Here is an 18452-nt window from a genome sequence, read left to right as displayed (position 1 = left end):
CATGTCAATATATTTTGTGGTGCTTTCTAACATTTAGAGGTCCTTCATGAACAGAAAAGCTTTGTTTGGTGTATCTATGTGGCACTGCTTGGAGGCAGAAGTCTAGAAATCATGATGTGTTTACCCCATTCATGCAAAATGCAAAAGGTCAGAATTTCAAGAGTAATCACCAGTGTCTTTGTTGTTGTCCTTTTCCAACCCACAGAGGATTGTGATTGGAGATGCCTCTGAGACTGCCCTCCTGAAATTTTCTGAAATCACCCTTGGCAATGTGATGGAGTACAGGGAGCGCTACAAAAAAGCCTGTGAGATCCCTTTCAACTCTACCAACAAGTTCCAGGTTAGCAGCTGCCACTCCCTTCCCTGGGTTCCATGAGCTGGACCAACTTCTGAGACCAATTGAAAGCCCTTTCACTGTAGCTCATAATTCATTGGAAAGGCAAAGAAAGGACAACTTGGGTCTTCTGAAGCAATTGCATCTGAACCATTGGCAGGGGTGCTTGAGGAATTTGACACTGGTCAATTCGCATACAAGCAAAGCCAATCTGCAGCTCACCATCTGGAATATAAGGCCTGGATTTTATTGCTACTCCGACCTGAATAACTGCATTGAATCAGTCAAATTTACATTAGCATGTGGTCACTATTGAGTAGTTGGCACAGTGTGCCTATTCCAGTTGGGAAAAAGACCAGAAAGAATTGAACAAAATTTTCTAAATTTCTCAGAGCTAAACTAAAAAAAAAAAAAAAAAAAAGGTCCAGAGATAAAGTACATTTTAATATGTATTTTAGGATGAAATACATATATGGAAATGTACAGTAGAACATACCAACTGAAGAACACTTTGAGTTAAGAGCTGTCACTCGGCCTGAGTTTCACTTTGACAGAAGAGTTGCATTTTGAGTTAAGAGCTAGCACCAGAGGGAGCGCCAGTACAAGAGTACAGGGCTTTAGGGCTTCAAGGGAGCAGCCTCTGTGCCTCGTGTCCATTTTGGGAAATTTCTTTCTGCTTTACTCTTCTCCGCTTTGAGGAACTTTGGGTTAGGTGATTTTGTGTGGTTTTTATTCCTGGTATAGTTATTTTGTGTGGGTTTTTTTCCTTCATGAAGAGGGAGAGAGAGCAAGAGAGGGAAGGAGGGAGGCTGGAATGAGTACAGTATGAAGAAAATGATGCTTCTGCCTCTTCACTTTGTGCTTCATTGCCACAACATTGTGCTTCTACCATTTTAAAATTGGTCTTTCTTTTTTATTGTTTCATGTGAATGTACATTTATTCATTATTGGGAATTTATAAAAAATGTTATAACAAAATTGGGGGGGGGGGATTTGGGGATCAAAATAGATTAATACCATTTCAATGGGAAAATCCACTTTGAGATATGAGTAATTTGAGTTAGTAGCTCAGTGATAGAGCAACTTGAACTCTTAAGTCAAGGTATCACTGTACTCTATGAGATAAAAAGGTTTTTGCTAGAAATCATGCTAAAAACTATTTGTTTAATAGCAATTACACTGATAAATAATAGTAACCAAACAATCATATGGAAATGTTTTTGGCATTGGGAGTGGTAGCATTTATTCATGTGGAAATGGGATGGAATAGACCTGAATGGATACATGCAGTACTGTCAGAGAACAGAGGACAGAATGTCAGTGGAAAGTCATATCTTTGAACATTTTTATGAATTATTTTTTGAAAGAATTCTTTGTAAATTGAAATTTAGTATAACAAGAAAAAGACTGTTTCTTTCCTCATTTTGCACTGCGAGTATTAGTATAACAAGAAAAAGACTGTTTCTTTCCTCATTTTGCACTGCGGGTATGTTTTGGCTTTATGTTTTGAATAGAGTGGGTAACCAAAAAATGTATGTAGAGTCCTATCAGGTTGGGATTTTACCCTATCCCTGGGCTTCAGTTTTGCACCACTCAGATGGCCATTAACACAAATTACCTATTTTTCTAATGACTTCTCATGCACACCCATGTTTTCATTTTATTGCAGCTCTCCATCCATGAGTTAGAAGACCCTCGAGACCAACGCTACTTGCTGGTGATGAAAGGTGCTCCTGAGCGCATTTTGGAACGCTGTTCCACCATCATGATCAAGGGCCAAGAGTTGCCCCTTGATGAGCAATGGAAGGAAGCTTTCCAAACAGCTTACATGGACCTTGGTGGACTGGGAGAGCGTGTGCTTGGTAAGTGGAGCAGGGCCATGGCAAGGAGTGAACTGAGGACTCCACAGAGGGAAGTCTGTGTTCTGTCAGGACTGGCTCAAGACTCGAAAGAGCTCTTGCTAAAGAAAGGAGCCCTCCTTTATTGAGTTGCCTTCTGGGCCTATTTGGGAACAGCAATACTCTTGTGAATAGCACTGAGCCAGCTTTTCAAATACTTCATAATTCTTGGAAGGGAGGCTAACATCAGTAGCATTATAGGAAAATCTAAGAGACAGCCTCAAGTTCCCTTGCCCTTGTCCTGATGGTTAGTACAGTATGACTCCCATAACTTCAGGACTGATACTTGTAGTGTCACCTACACACATCTAACAGACTAAAACTTTCTAGATCTTTCAGGTATGGTATGGTTTTGCTAGATGTAACCTTTCTAGCAAGACTCTACAGTAACTTCCAGCAGAAGTAGTTTCAATACAGCTTGTTATTATCCATGGTTTCCTATTTCATGATAAGTTCAGGTACATATTCCTCATGGATATGGAAGTCATACTATACTATAACTGGTCCAGGGAATCAGCCACCAGGATTTCACAAGATGATGCCATTAAGCACCCACCATGTTTGTTTAGAGCATACCATTCAGGTAAAAAAAACCATGCACAATACATGTGTCAAATAACACTTTGTTGGGCAAATGGGATTATTAAAAAAAAAATCTTCCCCATCAATGTATAGCAGCATGACCCAGCACCAGTAGCCCAAAATGATAAAAAGAACAAAAACACACAGACCAATTTTATTTTCTTTGTAGTAAAATAATATGGTCACACTATTTTCAATAACAAGATTTCCATAACACAAATAAAGTTCTTTATACTTCCTTCTTTACTTCCACACTGGGCTACGTTCTCATGCAGATAAACAGCTTCACTCTCACAGAGCTTCTTCTCAAACTTATGGTGTGAGAAGAAGCTGGAGCTTCACACATGAGGCCTTCCACTTGGGGCTTCTTTCACCAAAGCTTCTCACACCAGGCCTTCTCAAATTGAGGCTTACTAACACTGAGACCTACCTCATACTGAGGCCTTTCTCCCACTGGGACCTGCTCAAACTACCTCAGACTGACACCTCTCACACACTGAGGCAAACTAACACAGAGGCCTACTAAGCTAGAGGCACACCTGTTTATATTGAACTGCATCTTTTGCTGAGTCGTTGCATCCATTTAATTCGTTCAGTGCTTATCTCACATTTTTGTAATTAAAATACCTAATTAATTTTTAATATTTCTGACACACTTCTCATGGTAATTATCTTGGTTTGAGATTTGCCTATGAACTGGAGACAGGGGGCAGATCCTAATATTCACATCCAGGTCCTGAGATCTGGTGACCCTAAGCAAGGGTGGCTGGGAACCCAGGGAGCTTGAGAGGAAAGGATACTAACACATAGCAGCACAAGTTCAATGGTGTACTATAGCAGCAACTCTGAATAGTAGCAGAAGAGTCATGGTGGGATTTATGGCAAGGAGTAGGTCTCACCCCGTTCTCTCTTTTGCCCACAGGATTCTGCCACATTTACCTTCCTCAAAATGAGTTCCCTCGTGGCTACAACTTTGACTGCGATGAAATGAACTTCCCCACCAGTGGGTTGTGCTTTGCAGGCCTCATCTCCATGATCGATCCACCTAGAGCCACGGTGCCGGATGCCGTCATGAAATGCCGCACCGCCGGGATCCGGGTATGCTGGTGTCTGTTCTGAGAAACTTAAATTTCTAAGGCAATCCCTCCACAGGAAACTCATTAAGAAAAACTACCACAAAGGCCTAAAAACACCTGGGGGGGGGGGGGAAGAGTTGTTCCCACTTCATTTCACTATGTGTTGCATTAGGAATGGAAGCCTTTATAAAAACCTGGTTGAGACTGACTGGACTCATTTTAAAATTCTCAGAGGAACCAAGTATGTTGCTGTAAGTTTTCTAGGCTGCATGGCCATGTTCCAGAAGTATTATTTCCTGATATTTCATTTGCATGTATGGCAGACATCCTCAGAGGTTGAAAGGTCTGTTGGAAACTAGGAAAAAATTGGGTTTACATATATGTGGAATATTCAGGGTGGGAGAAAGATGCAGGCAAAATGCCAGGAAAGAATGCTTCTGGAACATGACCATACAGCCCAGTAAACTCACAGCAACCCAGTGATTCTGACCATGAAAGCCTTCGACAACACATGGAACTAATTGTGTTCACCTCTTAAATTTTAAAGGGAATTTTGCTCAACCATATCCTCACATTTGCTCCTAAGTGACTACTTTTTGCTACAATTGTAATGTGAAAGATCAGCTTCTTGGGCCAACAGTCTGATTACTAAATTATATTAACTATTTAGTCAGGCTTATTATATATATATGCAGGCTACACACACACACACACACATATGAATTGATAACTAAAAGTAGCATCCTACCCAGCTTTAAGAAAGATTCTTAATCCTCTTGCATCCTTCCACCTTCCATTCCTAGGTCATCATGGTGACAGGAGACCATCCCATCACTGCCAAGGCCATTGCTGCCAGTGTGGGCATCATCTCAGAGGGCAGTGAAACAGTTGAAGATATTGCTACTCGGCTACGTATTCCTGTGGAACAAGTCAATAAGAGGTAAGCATCTAAACATGTAGTCATCAAGTTTTAATACAGTATCCAACTGCAATGTCACGGCTGTCATTAGAGTCCAAGTACCAGGGCTTTTTTTAATCAACTGGGGTGGCATGCCGTCCAATTGTCTATATTTGGCAGGGAAACTTAGATACCCTAAAGACACCAGGTCTCTTCTGATCTTGAAACTAAGCAATGTTCACCTTGGTGCTGCTTTGGACTATGCCCTCATAAACCTTTAGTGTTGGTCATAGTGGCTGTGAATTCCAGGAAATGAAGTCCAAAATGTTTGAAGAGACAAAATTTATTTACCCCTCTGCTGTCTATCCACATACACACACACACACACTTTATTTATATTCTGCCCTATTTCCCCAAGGGGACTCAGGGCGGATTACAATACACATATATGGCAAACATTCAGTGTTCTACAATTAACAAAAACAGACAGTACATAAACAGAGGTAAAGGCTTCCCATCTTTTTCTGTCTCAGGCATCTGGAGCTGTGCTCGACTCTAGTCACAGGGAGTTGTTGTTGCTCCATCTTCCATGTTGTCCTTAGACGTTCTCCTGATCGAATCTCCAGCATGTGCACATGGGCACCTTTTATTACCTCCCCGCCAAAGCAGTACCCATTTATCTACTCACATTGCTGTTTTCGAACTGCTAGGTGAGCAGAAGCTGGGCTGACAGGAGGAGCTCACTCCAACCCGGGCTTGAACTGTCGACCTTTTGATCGGCAAGATTTTCTGGTTAAAGATATTAACTATCTTTCTGGATTGTTAATAGCCCTCACATATGTTACCAGAGAACATGGTACAACCAAGAGAAAGAGGGATAGCACTATATGCGTAAGAGTGTCATAGCAAGGTTACCATTTAATATATGAGCCTGAGGTTCTCACTTTCTCTGCTTCCATATCTAGGGATGCCCGGGCATGTGTGGTCAATGGGGGTCAGCTGAAAGACATGGAGACTGAGGAGCTGGTGGAGATCCTGAAGATGCATCCGGAGATGGTCTTTGCTCGTACCTCTCCTCAGCAAAAACTCATCATTGTTGAAAGCTGTCAGAAATTGGTAAAACTGGAGGGAGAGCTGCGTGTGTTGTTTATTTTATCAGTTCCTTCTTTCTCATACTTTTTTAGTCAATTGATTTTTCCAAAAAATATTAGAATGCATGACCCACAGTTTTATCCTTATGACACTTTACCAGAGTAAAATGCCAGCAGAATCACTAAAATTTTAGATTTTCAAAAATGCTTTGAAAAATTAAATGATAATGAGGATGGATGGATAGTGACCAAAATGTCTCAGTAAGAACCAAGCATCCTTAATGGGCATGGATTGATAATAGGGCTGGGCAATTCGTTTCGTTAATTCGTAATTCGTTAAAAAATTCGTTAATTTTTGAATTACAAAACGATTACAAAACTTATTTTTAAACCTGGAAGTGTTTTTAAATATCAAAACGGCAGGCGCCAAAAAATTTTGTATTTCCGTCCATTTCGGAAATACGTAAGATGGCCGCCTGGCTTGCTGGGAGCTCTCCTCTCTCGGCGCCGGCTGAGCAAGCGAGCGAGAGGGCGAGCGAGAGGGCGAGCGGCGAGCGAGAGGGCAAGGGCGAGCGGCGAGCGAGAGGGCGAGCGAGAGGGCGAGAGGCGAGCGAGAGGGCGAGCGAGAGGGCGAGCGGCGAGCGAGAGGGCGAGCGAGAGGGCGAGCGGCGAGCGAGAGGGCGAGCGAGAGGGCGAGCGAGAGGGCGAGAGGGAGGTCTCCTTCTCTTTCTTTCCTTTTCTCTTCTTTCTCTCTCTCTCACCTTTCGCAGGGGGGTTCTGAGCTCTCTTCCAAAGAAGGCTCACTTGCTTCCTCTTCTCTCTCTCTCTCTCTCTCAATTCGAGGCAGGAAACCCCTCCATCCTGCAGCCATCTACACTGCAGCCTGGTTGAGGTTTGGCACCACATTGGCTCAATGCTGTAGAATCCTGGGAGTTGTAGTTTGGCAGCCTGGGAAAAAGAGCCCCTCCTGGAAGGAACCCATCCTAGCGAGAGGGCGAGAGGGCGAGCGAGAGGGCGAGCTGCGAGCGAGCGGCGAGCGAGAGGGCCCGCCAGAGTGAGTGCCTGCCTTCCCTCAATAATAATTTCTCCTCCCTATTCTACTAAATTAATAATTAAATTTTAAAAATATTTTAAAAATATTGAAAAAAAAGGCGCCATCTTTACAAAATGTTTTGTAAATATTTATGAAATTTCGTAAATACCGAACTTTTTTTTTGGAAAATTTTGTAATTATTTTAAATATCGAAACAAAAAAACACCCCAATTACAAATCGATTTTAGAAACAAATTTTTGCGTTGTTACCCAGGCCTAATTGATAACTGAATGTTAGTGAAGAAAAATGAAGGAGGAAATGGCGCATCTTGAAAGGAAGGAATGGGTGAGTGGGTGAATAGATTACAAGTACCCTTTGGCATTCTATAGAGCAGTGGTTCCCAATCTGTGGTCCGTGCACCACCAGTGGTCCACAAGAACGAAAATATGGTCTGTGGCCTCGCCATTACTACAGTGTTGCCTCGAAACCATGCAGCAATGAAAATAACTGGTCTTGCAAAACCTTCTTATAGTGCCAAGACAACGGGGATGTCAGAAAGGAAGAGGCTGGCTATCCATGGAAGATTACTACCACATCAGCTCTAGATTATTAAATATAGTTTTCTGTGGGCAAACAGATGGCGACTACTGGATGGCATATGTTCTGTATCAGAAACTAGAGCTGATGTGGTCTATCCGATGCAATTTTCTGAATCAGCACCCCAAATGACCAAACTGAAGTTGACCAAAAACTGATTTGTAACCCTTTTGGTACTAATGTTGGAGAGTGGTCCCTGGTCAAGTGGTCACTGGTCAAGGTGGTCCTTGTTCAAAGTGGTCTCTGGTCAAAAAAAGGTTGGGAACCACTGCTATAGAGGTATTCCTTAGATAAGAAAGATATGTTCTCAGTTATTATTTCTTGGGACCAGAAGCAGCAATAATAAGGCAAGGGAAAGGAAGGGTTCCTACATAACCAAAAGAAGAGCGGTTTAATAAGCTTCAGTAAAGTTTTTTTATCAAAGTAACAATATGGATGTATGACATGGAACAATCAGCTCATGTCTTGCATAAGTAACAAAAACCTTTTTATCCATCTAGAGGCCATTTGAAAGTTTCCTCTAAATGCCCCTAGGGACGTTTTTTTTTTTCTTCATCAGCTTCCACCTTTCTTCTGATTTTCATGTTGGTGGCCAGATTTCTAGATCTGTGCTGGGAAAGGGAGTTAACGTGCTGCAGTAATTCCCAATCTGTGGTCCGTGGACCACCAGTGGTCCACAAAAACTAACATATGGTCTGCGGCCTCACCGTTACTACACCGTTGCAACAAGAGCGACTGGTCTCACAAAACCTTCTTATAGTGCCAAGTCTTATTAAATATGGTTTTCTGTGGGTGAGCAGATGGTTACTACTGGAGGGCATATGGTCTGTATCAGAAACTAGAGCTCATGTGGTCCATCCAATGCATTTTTCTGAATCAGCACCCCAAATAGCCAAACTGAATCTAAAGTTGACCAAAATTGATTTGTAACCCTTTTGGTACTAATGTTGGAGAGTGGTCCCTGGTCAAAAAAGGTTGGGAACCACTTACATACTGGGAGGAGTTGATGACGCAGGCTTATCTATTCATGAAAGCTTAGTAAGGGATTCTGGAGGGAGCTGCTATTGACCATGCATGTATTTTCTTTTACATTTCACTTTGTATATCCTAAAATCCTTCTTCTTCTTTGCAGGGTGCAATTGTGGCTGTAACAGGAGATGGGGTCAATGATTCCCCAGCATTGAAGAAAGCCGATATCGGTGTGGCAATGGGCATTGCTGGCTCTGACGCAGCTAAGAACGCAGCTGACATGATCTTGCTGGATGACAATTTTGCCTCTATCGTCACTGGTGTTGAGCAGGGTCTGTTCTTATAATATAATATAATATAATATAATATAATATAATATAATATAAGGGGCAAGGAAGCTATGGGAAGTATTTTGTGTGTTCTGCTGACACAAAATGCATAAATGAAAAACATTGTGTAGTCTGAAAACTGATGATACAATTGAATAAATGAGAGGGGAAAAACACATGATTTTCTGACAGTCAATTTAAATGAGGCAGCAGGATGATTATGTTTATCATTATCATTGATTGATTGATTGATACAGTGCCATCAAGTATACTTGGCACTTACAATAACACAAGCAAAAATAATGGGTCCTATTAGAAGCATACAATCTAAAATATGTATGTGTACACATACATAAACAGAGGGAAGGAGGAATAATAGAACTATACAAGACAATTGAAAAATACATCCTCTAGATAAAATGTTAATTAAAAATACAAAAAGCACAGTGACAGTCATGTAATTATAATATACAAGATGACAACGGAAATTGTTCTTGCATTCAAATAAGTGTCACTGAATTGGGATCTACACTGGTACCTGAGCCATTGGTTGTTGCTGTGAGATGTTAAGAAACCAGGGCAGATCAATAAATGAATTCTTGCTGCATAATAAACAACAGCTATGAATGCTGTAAAGATTCTGAAATTGATATAAAACAGAAGCAAAGAATTGTGTTTGTCTATTACTCTATTTTTTTCATATCAGGAGTGACTTGAGAAAGTGCAAGTCGCTTCTGATGTGAGAGAATTGGCCATCTGCAAGGCTGTTGCCCAGGGGATGCCCGGATGTTTTGATGTTTTACCATCCTTGTGGGAGTCTTTTCTCATGTCCCCGCATGGGGAGCTGGAGCTGACAGAGGGAACTCATCCATGCTCTCCCTGAATTCGAACCTCTGATCTGTCATTCTTCAGTCCTGCTGGCACAAAGGTTTAACCCATTGTGCCACTGGGAGCTCCTATTACTCTGTTATCATGGTTTATCTTGGTAACCTGACATGTTCTGATTTTTTTCTATTTCTTTCTTTCTTCTTAGGACGTCTCATATTTGACAATCTCAAGAAATCCATTGCCTACACCTTGACCAAGAACATCCCAGAACTGACACCATACCTGATCTACATCACTGTCAGTGTGCCCCTTCCTCTTGGTTGCATCACCATCCTCTTCATTGAACTCTGCACAGACATTGTGAGTGAAAGTTTCATAACTCAGAACTTCAAAGAAGCAAGAAAGGGGAATAGGTCTTCTGACCCTTTCAGTTGAACCCAAATATCGTTTTTAAACTGAATGTTTCAGAGTGTTCCTCTCTCTTGGATCATCTCAAGTGTATTTACTATTTATTCAAACTATTTATGCTGCTTTTCAGCCATGTTGGCTCTCAGAGTAGCTCAAAAATTATTACTATGACAGTTCCATGTTTTCAAGCTTAAAACACAAAGGTGGGGCAGAGAAGGAAAAATAAGTGGTAGTAGGAAAAGGTATTTCTGCTGATGCTTCCCTCTCCTTGAAGCCAGAGCAGTGGCATTTGGGATGGGGGGGGGGGGGCTTTCATAAATTTCTGCCTTATGATCACACAGATAATATAATAAAGAAAATGAGAAATTATTTTGGAAAAACGGCATTGTGATGTTCACAAGCATTCATGTAATATCACACAGGTAAGGTAACTCAGCTGTTAAACTGATAAACCATGTCTTTGAACTGCCAGGGACAAAGACATGCCACTGCACAAAAAAACATATACTTAGCTAGCAGAGTTTTGAAAATGTTTCTTTGAAGTTGCAGTTGTGCCAAACATATACTCTCCCTTGAAACCTCTTAGTTTAAAAATATGCACCCAGAGACAAAAAAAAAAGGTCTTATCTTGTTTACTATCTTGTTTACTCATAAACATCTTATATTAATTCAGGATACAGGCACATTTATAAACAGGATGTAGTTTCTCTGTATTGAGAATACAGGGCATCATCGTTAATCAATAGTACATAGTCCAAAGTCTTTTAGTATACATGTTATCAAAGTCCAAACTGTATAACTGTAATCACTGCTTCTCAAAGCAAATGTATAGTAAACTGTTCCTGCATCAATCCAAAATGACGTCTGCTTCCATTGAAGTCCAAAAGGATACTGATAATAAAATGGAGTCTTGAGTCTGAACAGGCTCAGTACAATCACATGTCTGTAGCCCCTCCCACACCAAAGAGATCAGTCAAACTGGCAAATCTAGATAGATAGATAGATAGATAGATAGATAGATAGATAGATAGATAGACAGACAGACAGACAGACAGACAGTCAATACAGGTTAGCAAATACATATATTAACAAACAAATAATGAAGGCTTGAAAGGTTGCTATTTCCAACAAATTATGCAGAAAGCAAAGAAACTAGGAGCTTTTTGCTTCCAAACATGGGGAGCCTCCACAATCAAATCAATGGGCAGAAAATTAAACACAAATAAGTGAAGCTTCTTCATTCAACAATGCATAATTCATATATTAAATGTGTGGCCAACATAGTTGGGTGCATTGGTTAAATATAATTGAAGAAAGAGGTGGAAGCATAATTAGCTGAAATGAACAATTGGCTGGCAGAGAATTTGTCTAGTCTCTTAAAATCTATATAAATAAAAATGTAATGTTCGTTTGTGGGATTAACATAACTCAAAAACCATTGGACGAATTGACATGGAATTTGGACACAAGACACCTATCAGGCCAATGAGTGACCATCACATAAAATTATGGCAGAAGAGACTTAAAAAGTCAAAAAATAAAAATACCGTACATTACAATGCATGCACATAACCACATAAATATACATATCCAAATACACACAAAACACATATACACAGACTAGGCCACAGCAGTGCGTGGCAGGGGATGGCTCGTTTTGTAATAAAAATAATGAAAGATACATCTGATTTCTTTTTTTTTAAGTTACAGGACATTCAGGATCAGAACGGCTGTGAACATTTCCTCACATATAGATTCACTCACACCAGTCCATACACAGAAGCCTGTTACATGCCATGTATCAGCTGTGAATTGACTAGGGCTGTTCATTGAGGTAGCAATAAATGGCACGAAATGTTGATTGGTTTCTTTAATGGTTTCACCCCTGATTGTGGATTAATCTATGGAACTTCTATCCAAAGGTTTAGGGATCATTTGTGGTATGCAGTAGTCTCTGCGGGAACTGAAACCAGGATAACAAGGTTCTGCTGAGACGTCTGCATTATTTCTGATTTCTCCACTCCTGTTTCATTCCTCAGTTCCCTTCTGTGTCTTTGGCCTACGAGAAAGCAGAGAGTGACATAATGCACCTGAAGCCACGCAACCCGCGACGGGACCGCCTGGTCAATGAAGCCCTGGCTGTGTATTCCTACTTCCAGATTGGTATGTATAATTAAGAGTTGAAGGTAGAAGCTGGTACTTAGAGAAAAGAGAGGGAGGATACATTTCCTGGGATTTGTTCCTATTGCTGTAAGGAAACAGCAATGTAGGCTTAGTTTGGTTCTTCCTTTGGCATCAAGGAAATCATGGTGGTGTTTGAGGACCAGCAGCCCTCCAAATTTGGTTGGGCTATAACACCCATCCTCCCACATTAGTGCACACCATTGGTGTGATGTTATAGAGGTCATAGTACAACTATCTCTGGAACTACCCTTTAATGCTTGTTTCTCTTCTGTCGTCTCCCGTTCCTTAAGGCAGTGGTGCCATTAGGGTAAGACTTTTGAGTTCCTTTCAACAGAATGAGCAGCACAATAAAAGTCCCGAAATGCTGCAGCCTGCCAACTTTTGAATATGTGAAGTATAGCTTTAAAGACCCCACTTCATTTGGGATTGGCTAAACTCTGATCCAAATCCACCTGTGTTTTGCCACCAACCAGGAGCCATCCAGTCATTTGCAGGCTTCACGGACTACTTCACTGCCATGGCCCAAGAGGGGTGGTACCCACTGAAGTGTGTGGGCCTTCGCGCTGACTGGGAGAATGACCATCTCCAAGATGTCGAAGACAGCTATGGGCAACAGTGGGTGAGTAGAGAGGCCACTTCTGACCTCCAGACATGTGGTTCCCAAAAAGGAAACAGAAGATACCGCTTCTCCACTCCAAAAAGTAGTGCTGTCCCTAGATATGGCTCTTATGGGGAGAAGTAGAGAAACTGAGAAAGGATCGCTCAATGCATTGGCTGTTCTTCCCCCTTGCAGACATTTGGGCAGCGCTTGTACCAGGAGTATACGTGCTACACCGTCTTCTTCATTAGTATTGAGATGTGCCAGATTGCTGATGTCCTCATCCGTAAAACACGACGTCTTTCTGTCTTCCAGCAAGGATTCTTCCGGTAGGTGGGAGCACCATACGCCTCTGTCAAACCCTACTTGCTTCAGATGCCTGACCACCCAGATTTTACAAATTCATAAAATTACTGTATATACTCGAGTATAAGCCTAGTTTTTCAACCCTTGTTTTAGGCTGAAAAAGTCCACCTTGGCTTATACTCGAGTCAAGCTTATTTATTATTTTACTCTGTTGTTGTTGTTATTGTTGTTATTATTATTACATTTATTATTTTGTGTTATTTATTATTATTATTTTACTTTATTATTATTACATTTATTATTTTATTTTATAATTGTAAAATTAAATGGCTCGGCTTATATTCGAGTCAGCTTATACTCGAGTATATACGGTAACTGACTTTTTTCCTTTTTTGAAGTGAACTCTCTAGATAATAATATTATAATGTAATACAATATAATACTATTAATAATAATACAATATAGTAATTGTATATTATCCATTACATGTAATATTACTGATAATATTGCAGTATAGTGGTATAGCGGACTATAGTAATATATAATACTAATATTGTGCTATGCTAATAATATATTATATGTACATATAATATTGATCATAATATTATGTAATACAATATAATACTAATTATAACAATATAATAATTATATATTATATATTACATGTAATATTACTAATAATATTGCATTATAGTGGTATAGTACAATATAGTAATATATAATACTTATATTGTGCAATGCTAATGATATAATATATTGTATATACTTGTAAACCACTCTGAATCCTCTTTGAGGTGAAAGAGAGCAGGGTATAAAAATAGTAAATAAATAAATAAAATAGATCTAAAGTACACCTGACATGCTGACTATAGGACTCTGAGACTTTTAACTCATAAAATAACTTTCTTAAGCTTTTCCGTAACATAATCTCATTTAGACTTAAGTATTGGAAATCTTAATAAACACCTAAGATAAGAGGGGAAAATGAAAGATTAATGTAATTCTGTATCTCTTTTTTAGACAACTATAAATCCGACTGAGAAGACATGTGTAAGATCGTGCTGTTAATAGCCTCAATAATCCAATTCTCCAAGTCTTCTCAGAGTTAAGCTCAATTGAGTTCAGTTGCCATATATATTTGTATATAATTAAACCACGTGTTTAAGTTAAAGGAGTTTTGGGGGCCAGAAGTATGGATTTTGATATTTGTGGTTCTATTCTATGATTCTATGATCTGTCCAAATGTATCTCTCTCTATGAACCACCTTGGAGATTTAAGATCATCTGGGGAGGCCCTGCTCTTGGTCCCACCTTCTTCGCAGGCACGACTGTTGAGAATGAGAGATCGGGCCTTCTCAGTGGTGGCCACTCAGCTGTGGAATTCCCTCCCCATTGACATTAGATCTGCCCCCTCCCTCCTGGCCTTCAGAAGGAAAGTGAAAACATGGCTTTGGAATCAGGCCTTTGTTCAGTAAAGGGAGCACTGCAATAAGAGACTATGAATTAACATTGACGACTCTGACTGGCTCTGAATGATGACTTGGATTGTGTGATTTTAAGTTGTTTAATGTGATGTTTTTAATTGGTTGGTTTTTAATGTTTTAAAGTGTTGTTTATTTTTCGATGATATGTGCACATGCGGCATCAAATTGTTGCCTTTGTAAGCCTGCCCTGAATCCCCTTCGGGGTTGAGAAGGGCAAGATATAAGTGTGATAAATAAATAATAAATAAATTCCTTTCCTTTTTTCAGAAACAAAATCCTGGTGATTGCTATTGTGTTCCAAATTTGCCTGGGCTGCTTCCTCTGCTACTGCCCTGGTATGCCCAATATCTTCAACTTCATGCCCATACGGTAAGAATTGAATTTAATTGAGATTGCACTGGAAAAGACCCATCGGTACCTCCAAATCATTAATCTAGGACACTCCACAGAAAAGACTATGGCTGCTTCATCGGAAAAACCCAATTACTTCCTCTAGCATTGGTTCTCTGTAGGTCAGTCTGAGAAAATGGCAATGACCCAAGTTTGTTGAATTGGTTTCAGATCTTAATCAAGACTTGGATTTGGATGTTCTGCATCATAGTCAAATGTTCTAACCACACCACACTAGCTCTCATCTTTCTCTACCCTTGTTTCATGACATATCTTAGGAGCCACAGTGGCTCAATGGGTTAACTCTTCAGCTGACTGAACTGCTGACTTAAAAGTTGGTGGTTTGAGTCCGCAAGATAGGGTGAGCTCCTGTCTGTCAGCTCCAGCTTCCCGTGCAGGGACATGAGAGAAGAATAGCAATACATCCAGGTATCCCCTGAGTAACATCTCTGCAGACTGCCAATTCTTGCTTCTGACACGATAAAAAAACTGACTTATCTTTCTGCTGCCTTATCTCTGTCTTTGACCTTCATTCCTCCAACCTTCCTGTCTTCAGTAGTAAAAAAAAAACTTCCTTAAATGGATCTGCCTCTACACATTGTTTTATGTCTTCCTGCATTACATCTTTAAATCCTTCAAAACATAGCACATTTTATACCAAATCTTTCAAAAAACTCTTAGTTTGCAACTTAAACAGAAAAATCCTCTAATCACTAGATTTATTTCCATTTCCCATCTCCTGTTCGGTTGTCATCGCCTGTGAAATCTTGTATTCCAAACTTATTGAGAAAGGGATTTTGTCTCATACACCTTGTGAGACATTACATAATTATAAAATTATTACTATAGTCTTAAGATGTTTACTTTTGCTATGTAAACTTTTGCTATGTAATTATTATGTATAGTGATTGTGCTACAGCTTAGCCCTCCCTGTCCCTATCCAGTATCAACAATGTCTAAAGAGCTATATACTGCCCATATTTTTATCTAGTACGCCATCCAGTACAGCTTCATACACTGGTTTCTCTTCAGATCGTATAAATCTTTCGCTTTTTACTAAAGATTTCCGTGGAGCTTCAGAATTGTGTATCTTAGGCCTTACAAATATGCATTTTGTGGCCCTCTGGATGCTGTTGGATTGTAACTCCCATCATCCCTTACTTTTCATGTAAGGTACAGTCCAGCAACTTGTCTGATAGGCCTAATATTGCTCCAATATGTCATTCAGCACCATGGAGAGCAATCATAATAGCCTGGTGATCTAGAGACTAGAAGTGGTTCTCAACCTGTGGGTCCCCTGGAGTTCTGGCCTATAACTTCCAGAAATCCCAGTCAGTTTACCAGCTGTTAGGATTTCTGGGAGTTGAAGGCCAAAACAGCTGGGGGCCAAGAGGTTGAGAACCACTGGACTAGAAGAAAGCATTGGGCTGCCCATCTCAAGCATCCTAGACTACAATTTAAGATGAAAGCCTGGTTCTTGCATTAATGATACTCAAATATTTTCCATCTAACACAAAACAGTCATAATTGAACAATCACCCAGATTTTTATAGCAATGTGCATCAAACTAATTTTCTTCCATTACCTGGACCTTTCTAGATTCCAGTGGTGGCTAGTCCCCATGCCCTTCGGCATTCTCATCTTTGTCTATGATGAAATTAGAAAACTGGGAGTCCGAAGACATCCTGGAAGTAAGTTATTGGTGGAAATGGGAGGTGAAAAAACGAACAAAGGATTGGTCCCCCCATGTAGATATAACAACTGCTGCTTCAGTCCACCAGCACAACAGTGGCATCCAGCCTGGGCCCCTAAATGTTGTTGGGGGCCAGCTCTTATCCGGGGGCCATGATGGCAGTTAGAAGATGCAGAAGCAAAGGAAACCCAAATTAACTGATTAACTGAATAAGCAGGTCAATAATATAGGAAAATCCATCCTTCCAGCAAGTTCTCTGCCTTTGTCTTTTCTCAGCTTCAAACTGCCAAGCTAAGGTAAAAATGCACATATTTTCTAAGACACTAGATAGATGTTAAAGATGGCAGAGGCCTATTCACTCAAGAGTTCTTCACCACTTTCTATGGCTCTGAATTCACCCCATTCATTCTGTCTTCTTCCAGGTTGGTGGGACAAAGAACTCTACTACTAAAATGTTATGGACAGTCAATTTCTTCCTGGTGTCAACATTTCCCCAGGGCAAGAGGCAAGAAACAACAAGGAATCAAGGATGTGGCTCTGTCGTTGATTTTCGGCCGTGTCCAGCTTGCTTCATCTTTTACCTTTTTCAGAGATAGCTTTATTTAAAAAAACTGTTTGAGATTTTAGTGTGCAAAGGAGGAGGGGAAATTAACAGGATTCTGTGTCTGCTAATGTGGCAGCCAAGTTGGTCCTGACCACAGAATTCTGCATTATGAGAATGTCTATGACTTATAAAAATAATTATTAATAACCAAGTTAGTTAACTCAAGACAAAGATTTAAAAATTCAGCAAAATGGATGGGAGGGTGGACAAGACTGAGCCTTACATAACTGCATCCTTCCCTAGGAAGAGCAGAATTAAAAATAAAATTTCATGACACAAATGGTTGCTGTTTAGCCTCATTTATCACAGAATTTGAGAGTTGGAAAAGAGCACAAGGGCCATCCTTGCAGGAATACACAAAGCCTTCCTTAAAAATAGTCAGCTTTTGTTTACATACACCTTTGAGTCACAATTAATTTCACAGATGCAGTAATATAATGAAGTCGACTGAATGAAAATGAATCCATAAACAAGTCACTAGTGTTCAGCTGCTGAATTGCTGATCAAAAGGTTGGAGGTTCGAATCCAGGGAGCAGGGTGAGCTCCCACTGTTAGCCCCAGCTTCTGCCAACCTAGCAGTTTGAAAACATGCAAATGTGAGTAGATCAATAGGTACCGCTTCTGCGGGAAGGTAATGGCGCTCCTTGCAATCATGCCGGCCACATGACCTTGGAGGTATCTATGGACAACGCCGGCTCTTTAGCTTAGAAATAGAGATGAGCACCACCCCCAAGAGTCAGGCACAACCAGACTTAAAGGGGAAACGTTTTCTTTTAAGGCATGTGTAATCCATAAAAAATTGTTCTAAACTGTGTTCAAAAGTAGGGTTGCTAGCGCTTCATTTCTAAATTTTGGGGGTAAAAATTTCAGAACTCTAATGAAACTTATTTATTTGTCGTGTCAGAGCAACCAGTCCATTATATTACATTTCTAACAGAACAAAGCAAACAAATAGAAAAATACAAAACTTGTGAGTTTGTTAGTTGGTTAAATGTCCTTTGACCAGTATCTGGCCACTTGTAGTGCTTCCAGTGTTGCTGCAAGGTCCTCCCTTGTGCATGTAGCAGGGCTCAGGTTGCATTGCAGCAGGTGGTCAGTGATTTGCTCTTCTCCACACTCGCATGTCGAGGATTCCACTTTGTAGCCCCA

General features: G+C 40.3%; 1 protein-coding gene and 1 pseudogene across 1 annotated transcript in view; both read left to right on the top strand.

The window, feature by feature from the left end:
• LOC137094826 (potassium-transporting ATPase alpha chain 1) overlaps positions 1–17150 on the top strand; it is a 34943-nt gene extending 17793 nt beyond the window's left edge. Inside the window, exons 11-23 of the mRNA XM_067460704.1 lie at positions 206–340; positions 2004–2196; positions 3737–3912; positions 4694–4830; positions 5754–5904; positions 8643–8811; positions 9842–9996; positions 12084–12207; positions 12702–12847; positions 13022–13155; positions 14884–14985; positions 16606–16697; positions 17122–17150. Coding sequence (XP_067316805.1) covers positions 206–340; positions 2004–2196; positions 3737–3912; positions 4694–4830; positions 5754–5904; positions 8643–8811; positions 9842–9996; positions 12084–12207; positions 12702–12847; positions 13022–13155; positions 14884–14985; positions 16606–16697; positions 17122–17150 — 1743 coding nt within the window. The remainder of the gene's footprint in view (positions 1–205; positions 341–2003; positions 2197–3736; positions 3913–4693; positions 4831–5753; positions 5905–8642; positions 8812–9841; positions 9997–12083; positions 12208–12701; positions 12848–13021; positions 13156–14883; positions 14986–16605; positions 16698–17121) is intronic.
• LOC132782207 (U5 spliceosomal RNA) lies at positions 16019–16125 on the top strand (annotated as a pseudogene).
• Positions 17151–18452: the final 1302 nt, after the last annotated feature.

The sequence above is a fragment of the Anolis sagrei genome, chromosome X, assembly GCF_037176765.1.
Source record: "Anolis sagrei isolate rAnoSag1 chromosome X, rAnoSag1.mat, whole genome shotgun sequence".
Taxonomy (NCBI): domain Eukaryota; kingdom Metazoa; phylum Chordata; class Lepidosauria; order Squamata; family Dactyloidae; genus Anolis; species Anolis sagrei.
The sequence above is the reverse complement of the archived record's forward strand: the minus strand, read 5'-3'. Positions and strand labels throughout refer to the sequence as shown.